The sequence below is a fragment of the Salvia hispanica genome, chromosome 1, assembly GCF_023119035.1.
Source record: "Salvia hispanica cultivar TCC Black 2014 chromosome 1, UniMelb_Shisp_WGS_1.0, whole genome shotgun sequence".
In the NCBI taxonomy this organism is placed as follows: Eukaryota; Viridiplantae; Streptophyta; class Magnoliopsida; order Lamiales; family Lamiaceae; genus Salvia; species Salvia hispanica.
The window spans coordinates 511532-519525 of NC_062965.1; the positions used below are offsets into that span (position 1 = coordinate 511532).

At 37.1% G+C, this 7994-nt stretch overlaps 3 protein-coding genes across 4 annotated transcripts in view; 1 reads left to right on the plus strand and 2 right to left on the minus strand.

Moving 5' to 3' along the window:
- LOC125206748 (putative disease resistance protein RGA4) overlaps positions 1-1033 on the minus strand; it is a 2663-nt gene extending 1630 nt beyond the window's left edge. The window contains exon 1 of the mRNA XM_048105984.1: positions 31-1033. Within this exon, the coding sequence (XP_047961941.1) occupies positions 31-1033 (1003 nt within the window). The remainder of the gene's footprint in view (positions 1-30) is intronic.
- The window catches only part of LOC125218492 (putative disease resistance protein RGA3), a 112556-nt gene that overhangs the window by 76768 nt on the left and 27794 nt on the right, over positions 1-7994 (plus strand). The gene's annotated exons all lie outside the window — the stretch shown is intronic.
- On the minus strand, positions 3489-7483 carry LOC125203975 (putative disease resistance protein RGA1). The gene is made up of 4 exons (XM_048102510.1): positions 6017-7483; positions 4095-5961; positions 3849-3951; positions 3489-3750 (listed from the first exon to the last, which is right to left on the minus strand). Exons 1-3 carry the CDS (start codon positions 7481-7483, stop codon positions 3890-3892), a joined length of 3396 nt encoding a protein of 1131 aa, XP_047958467.1. The 3' UTR covers positions 3489-3750; positions 3849-3889.

Genomic DNA, 7994 nt, shown 5'->3' on the forward strand with positions numbered 1-7994 from the left:
CAAAAGTTTTTGCTTTGATTATTGACCAACAATCTTCGTGTGATAATCCTTTGAGCTCATGTGTATGAAGTGATTGCATAGTTGAAGCGACTTCCATATTTCTGGTGGTAATAACAATTGCATTCCTCTTGGTAGAAGTGACACCAACCAATGAATTGATAAAATCATCCCATTTGGGACGATCTTGATTCCAAACATCATCAAGAATAAGAAGATAAGTTTTGTCTTTCAAAGCTTCTTGAAGCTTTCTCATAATATCTTCCCTACTCTCAACTTCAACTTTATCAGTAGAAGTTAAGCATTTGAGGATTTTCTTGAAAAGAATGATTGGATCAAAAATTTGAGAAACATGCACCCAAAGATGTGATCCATAGTGAGTTTTTATCTTTGGATGATGGAAGACATTCCTAGTCAAGGTTGTCTTACCCATTCCTCCCATTCCAACAATGGCAAAGATAGAAACTACACGTTCATCAGTTGTGGTGCGAGTGTTAATAACCTCAACTATTTCCGAAACCAACTCATCTCTTCCAATGAAAATTGGATCAAGAGTAAATGAGTCAGTTTCAAAAGTAGGCAAAGTTGGCACATCGTTGGCAAGCCTCTCTTTGAGGCCAAGCTCGGCTCCCTCTTTTCGAACATACTCCAAATTCTCATTGATTTCTTGAATTTTAAGAGCTATATTTCTGGGATGCGCAATATGACTCAAAGATGAGAAGCAAGAGAGTACCTTTTCCTTCATGGGCTTGATGGAGTTTATTTGTTTGGAGAGGTGATGATATTTGATTTCATCCAAAACGTTGTCAGCATCAAACGCCACATCTTCGAGCTTCCTCAGCCAGCTTTTGACAGCCCCACCGGGAATGGTACGGCTCTCAGCATCGTTCAACAATTGCTGGATCGTTTCTAAACTCCCAGCTAGCTTTTCTGCTTCTTTGTCGAGACCTCGGATTAACGAGATCTCTGCCTTGGAATGGTCGATGAGGTTTTGAACTAAAACTTCAATGACAGCGGCGACAACTTCTCCTTCCATTGTTTGAGATTGTAACTGATTCAGAAAGAGCCAAAGAGAAATGGATGAATTGGTATAGAGAGAATGAGAGAGATGCAATCGAAAGTGATAAGAATAATTGTGGTGAGCTGCAGTATAGTTTACACTTTACACTTTACGTGTAGCCTTCCATTCAAGATACTTTGCTTGCATTTTCATACTACTCCTGTTATTCTTACGGTAAGTTACAATTTTGGTGTAGCATATTCTATTATTAATTCCTTTCTTGTGTTGATTTTCCTTGATCACGGGGATTTCTTTCCTACTTTCCAGTTTAAGTATATTTCAATTCTTTATCTTGAAGCCAAATTTAAGTTTCGATTCAATAGAAAAACTGTTCAACCAATTTAGTTCGACTTCCACTAATTCATTGTATTTTATCGATTTGGCAAGTTAGATTAAAATAAAATATATAAATATTTTCAATTTAATTTGTATGAATTTTAAGAAATAGTATAAAAGAAATTATCTAAAATATATTGAGATTATTGAGTTTTATGAAATACTACAAAATTGGATGAAAAATAGAAAAATTAACGGAATGTGACTTCTATTTTTAAATTTTAATTTTATAATAAAACTTAAATAATTAGTGAAACAGTATTAGGTTTAATTAATGATTTATATACTCCATTAGTGATAAAAAAAAAATAGCAACGGCTTTTATCACACATGTTCTCATGGTAAAGTCATAAAACAATGAGTTGAATATATACGCCATCCTGTTGCCAAAAACAAAAATACAAATAATCATTCTGCAAGACTGCAACGTAACGAAGTTTATCAAAGTTTAAATCCAATGTTGTAGAAAAATGCGACTTCAGCCACCCCAATCAAGGTCTTCTAGCCTCTAAACATAGGAATCGTTGTTTCAGGGTCGATATTAAGTTATGCAAACAATTAGACGAGTGAAAACAAAGAGATCCGCGGCATCCTGTGTTCGACAACGTGATTATTCAAAGCAAGCTACGAAACAGAGTGAAATTAAACTCAATTCCGAACCATAACAAACTTGCACAGATATTCACAAAATCCGAATATTCAAATGCAAGCTAAAGTAAACAAGATCCAGCCCAAATAAGAGTTACTCCTATGGAATTTAAACCACAAAACATCAACGAGATCTAAAGTGCGAAAGCTAAAAAAGTCTAATGCAAATTTATTCCTTTCTCTTAAGTTGTAGCGCTTTGTGCCTCAAATAATACTATGCTAGTTTTCATTTAAATTCTTGTTCAGGAGCAATGAAATCCGATGTATACAGCTTGGCAGAGTTTTTTTAATTACTCTTTTTTTTTAAAACTGTTCTTGTAGCCATGTATTCTGAATCATGCTGGCTTTGATTTTTTTACTTGTATAAAAGGATATATTCCTTCGTTTTCATTTTCACTGAAATTGGTTATTTGCTCTTGTTGTAGCCTCCTGTCTACATGAACAATTTGTTTGTATATACTATGCCCCAATTAATGATTATTTGATAGAAGATAAATCTTGAAAAGAACTCATTTTGCAGATCGCAATCTTTCTTGAATTTCTTTTTGGAAAACGAAACTTGGAAAACCATTTGTTCGCAAGTAAATTTGGCATACTTGACTTACTTCCTTAACATCTCACCATGCTCGCAAGTAAATATTGGTAAGAGATGTTTCCTCTTGAAGATTAGCCTTTAAAAAAATAGTACTACACCCTCTTTCTACTGTTTACTACTACCTCTGTCCCTCAAAATTTGATACAGTTTACTATTTCGGTCCATCCCTGAAAATTTGATACACTTCACTTTTACCATTTTTTGTAGTGGACCCCATATTCCACTAACTCATTCCTACTCACATTTTATTATAAAACTAATACTTTAAAAGTAGGACCCACATCCCAACCAACTTTTTCAACTCACTTTCTATTACATTTCTTAAAACCCGTGTCGGGTCAAAGTGTAGCAAATTTTGGGGGACGGAGGTAGTATGACGGATTGAAACTTTGGGATATGAAAAGCCTGTTGCTTAATTTCCATGATTTGTGATAGCTTGCTTGATTCTTATTCTATGCAAAGGGGCAACATTGCACAAAATTCTTGGTGATAAATATAAAAGTATTCAATCATGTATGTTGTCAATCCTGTATAGTAGACAACCCTTTGATTCTAATTACTAATTGAAAAGAATGATTAGAATTTAGAGCTGTAAACCAAACAATCTTTGCCTGAGCTCAAACACTGCTCGTTTGGTTTCTACTCTACACCTTATGCATGAACTCAGCTCAACCTGTGGTTCAATTACATCTCTAAACCTAGTTAGTTTATATGTCTAGCTACTGCTCTGCCTTTCTTTTTTGAAGGCTGCTGTTTTTTTTATGAACAGGTCACTTAACCACGAGATCTGATGTGTATAGTTTTGGAGCCGTTTTGCTAGAATTACTGTCAGGGCGTCGAATTATTGACTCCAAACAGCCTGCAGGAGAGCATAATCTGATCGATTTTGCAAAACCTTATTTGAATGACAAAAAAAGACTGCCACGAATTGTGGATAGCAGATTAGAGGGTAAATACCCTCTCGAAAAAGCATATGAAGTTGCCAAGATATGTCTGAGAATTTGTGTTAAACACGTTGGAGATATTAATATGCAATTTACAGTCTCAACAGCTAGTGGAAAACACTGCATTTTGGGAGCAGAGAAATGCAGCGAAATCGAGCAATGGATAACTCCTGCGATCCCCACAACGAAATGTCTTAAAGCTTCAATTAATTATCCCATCAACAAATAGCAAAGAAAGAAGAGAGAATTGCAATGTGAGGTTTCTTACCAGTAATAATGAAGACAGGTTGAGAAAATCAAATGGACACTTTAGAGGCACCCACTCATCAAACTCTTAGTATTTTTTCTCCTTCTCTCTTCAAGTACTCTCTCTTCAAATATCAAACACAAAAAAGGATTAATGGAGAAAATGTTAAATCAACAAGTCAATGAAAGCGAATATAATGTGGTGGTGAGGAAATAGACATGCAACTGTTTCTATTAAAAGGAAACAAGAAAATGTATTTATACTTACCTAGCATGTCTCCATCAATCCATATGTTGTTCATGTGCTTTGGCCATTGGCTATCAGCTGCATCACTTTGTTGTTCAATACTTATTTCTGGACAGCCCTTAATATCTAAGACATGAAGTGATGTGAGGCCCCGCAGTGCATGTAGACGCCTTAACTTCTTGCAATCATATATATTCAATACCCCTAGAGACGAGAGGCTCCCCAACCATTCAGGCAACTCTTCCATTCCATAATTCTCTATCTCTAACCATTCAATAGAGGTGAGATGTTGAATTGATTCTGGCAAATTTCCCCAAGCTTCCCTCCCTTTCAGTTTTAATTGCCAAAGTGAGTGGGAGTAGCATGCTTGCAATAAGCCATCAACGGTCTCCATAGATCCCTCCATACTAACATCTATTTTTAACAAATTATTAGAATAAGTGGCCATCAATCGAGAAACACCAATAATTTCTAAACGTGTTAGACGAGACCATTTCGGCAGACAATCAATTATCCCAGGTAGATTCTTTAGGCTACTTAAATTCTTCAACTCCAGTTCCTCAAGCAAGGATCCTACCATTTCACATGGAAAATACAGCAAAGCTTCGCATCCACAAATCTTCATCCTTTTAAGACATGTGAGGCTTCCTTGTGATTGTTGTGCACCAATATCTGCTACTCGTTCCAAATTTGGACAGTTGCTTATAATCAACTTCTCCAAAGAATTGAGGGTGCCTAGACCATCTGGTAGTTCTCTCAAATTGGAACACCTTGTTATAGATAGCCCCCGGAGATCGGGATTGTTATAGAATAACCAATTTGGGAGATATTCCAGATCATCTATTGAATCTATGAAAAGCTCTGTTAGAAACTTTAATTTCGTCTGGAATATGTATGTTAACGGCGTGCTCCCAGTCTCCAAGATTATCAAAATTTTGAGGTTTGACCACGAATGATTAGGAAAACTCATCAATTGCTTGCACTGAGAGATCTGCAAGTGTTGGAGGTTAGGAAATACCTTCACATCACTTGCACCTGCAGATTCTACTTCTGCCCACTCTGTCAGCTTCTGCAGGTTATGTAATACGAGTTTTTCAAGAGCTGGAAAAACAATACATGTATCCTCATTCACTAATCCATAGAAAGAAGAATTTATGGACTTCAAATTTGTCAATCCTTCTAACCAGAGAGACTTGAGATTTGGCAACTGCCCAAACATTGGGATTTCTTCACATTCTGAGCACATGAAGAGTTTTATCTCAACCAACTTGTTAAGTGGTACCCAACAACCTTGAGACACATTTTCAACTGCCATCTTCTGGGTCCAGGACGGAAATCTTTTTGCCTTGAATCCTTTAATCACTAACTTCTTCAGATTAGAGTGAGGTTGGAGGCCTTCTAACACATTCTCATCATTTGAAGTTTCACCTTCTCTATCTTGATCCCATCTCAAACACAAATCCAATAATTTTGACTTGTGAGATAGACTTGCTTTCACACCTGCTTCCTTGCTATCAACCCTTTCAAGATAAGAAATTACCAGTTTTCCTTTGAGACCATTCAAACTCCCGAGCTCCTCGATTTGGCATCCATTCTTGTCGCCAACTTTAAAATACTTTAGCGTCTGGAGAGAAGTTAAACTCCCAATCTCGGCAGGCAACTCTACACCATCATCGATATAAAGATGCCTTAAATTAATCAAGTACTTCATAGTACTAGGCAGTTCCCTCAATTCTCCTGTACATGCGTTTAATGTTTGCAACTGATGGAGTTCACCAATCCAATCTGGCAAATATTTGATGCGCGTCGACCAAATATCAAGTTTCCTTAAATGTATCAACTTCCTTATCGAACTTGGCAATTCTTCACATCCATATTTTGCAGGAACCTGAAATTGAGCATGCGAGATCATGCACAAGATCGTGCATCACACAACTCTCTACATTTCCATAATCATCTCTTTCTGCAACTTGTAGTAGAGAGTTGTGCAGAAGAACTTTCATAAATTTGTCACCTAAGCACTCCATCTCACTGCTTCCATTAGCTTCAAGAAATCCTTCTGCCATCCAATACTCAATCAGTTCTTGACTTTTGATTCTGCGACCTTTAGGAAAAAGGGAACAATATGCAAAACACTTTTTGAGTGACGGCAGAGACAAATTATCAAAGCTCAACTTCAATATCTTTGTGATATGATCCCCTTCATTATAAGAAAGCCATTTCTCTTCAATCGAGAGCCATTCTTCTTTAGATTTATTGCATAGCACTCCACCAACTACATTAGCAGCTAACGGCAAACCTTGACATCTTGTGGCAATCTTCCTCCCTATGGCCTCAAACTCTAATGGAATATCCTCTTTTCCAAAAGTTTTTGCTTGGATTATTGACCAACAATCTTCGTCTGATAATCCTTTGAGCTCATGTGTATGAAGAGATAGCATAGTTGAAGCAACTTCCGTATTTCTGGTGGTAATAACAATTGCATTCCTTTTGGTAGAAGTAACGCCAACCAAAGAATTGATAAAATCATCCCATTTGGGACGATCTTCATTCCATACATCATCAAGAATTAGAAGATAAGTTTTGTCTTCCAAAGCTTTTTGAAGCTTTTTTAGAATATCTTCCCTACTCTCAACTTCAACTTGATCGGTAGAAGTTAAGCATTTGAGGATTTTCTTGAAAAGAATGATTGGGTCAAAATTTTGAGAAACATGCACCCAAATATGTGATCCAAAGTGAGTTTTTATCTTTGGATGATGGAAGACATTCCTAGTCAAGGTTGTCTTCCCCATTCCTCCCATTCCCACGATGGCAAAGATAGAAACTACACGCTCATCAGTTGTGGTACCAGTGTTAATAACCTCAACTATTTCCGACACTAACTCATCTCTTCCAATGAAAATTGGATCATGTGAGAAGGAATCAGTTTCAAATGCAGTACGAGGCAATTTTGGCACATCGTTGGCTAGCCTCTCTTTGAGGCCAAGTCCGGCTCCCTCTTTGTAAATGGACTCCAAATTCACATTGATTTCTCTGATTTTAAGAGCTATATTTCTCGGATGCGTGATATGACTGAAGGATGAGAAGCAAGATAGTGCCTTTTGTTTCATCGGCTTGGTGGGCATGATGGGCTTGATTTGTTTGGAGAGATGATGATAGTTGAATTCATCCAAAACGTTGTCAGCATCAAACGCCACATCTTCGAGCTTCCTCAGCCAGCTTTTGACAGCCCCACCGGGAATGGTACGGCTTTCAGCATCGTTCAAGAATTGCTGGATAGTATCTAGACTCCCAGTTAGCTTTGCTGCTTCTTTGTCGAGACCTCGGATTAGTGAGATCTCTTTCTTGGATTGTTCTATGAGGTTTTGGACTACTACTTTAATGACCGCGGCGACAGCTTCTCCTTCCATTGTTTGATCCTGTAACTGATTCAGTAAGAGAAATGGATAATTGGTGTAAAGAGAAGGACAGAGCAGGAATAGAATCAGTATAGTTTACATCCTTTTTATTCAAGGTAGTTTGCTTTCATTTTCTTATGTTATTTCAGTTCTTGCCGACAACTATTTTTTAAAATTTCTAATTTACTTGTGGATTGACGCCCAATTTAAATGTTGATTTAATTAAAAAATTGTTCAAACTCGCATAACGGAGTAACGTTTGATTTAAATAGGACAAGTGAAAGAAAGAAATAAATAAGTTCATTCCATCTTTCTCTTGCTCCCTCCATCAACGAATAGGAGTAACGGCTCATTTAGGTTTCAATTTGATTCGTATTGAGACTTGGGACTGGCCAAATCTAGTTACCAGCACGGCGTGAACCAAACATGTGTTGGAGTAAACTAGTTCAGCTCGGATTTGGCAGTGAAAGCGGTTGAGTTTGGTTTCACAGAGTTAGTTATGAAGTCAGCTTCTTGAGTTGAC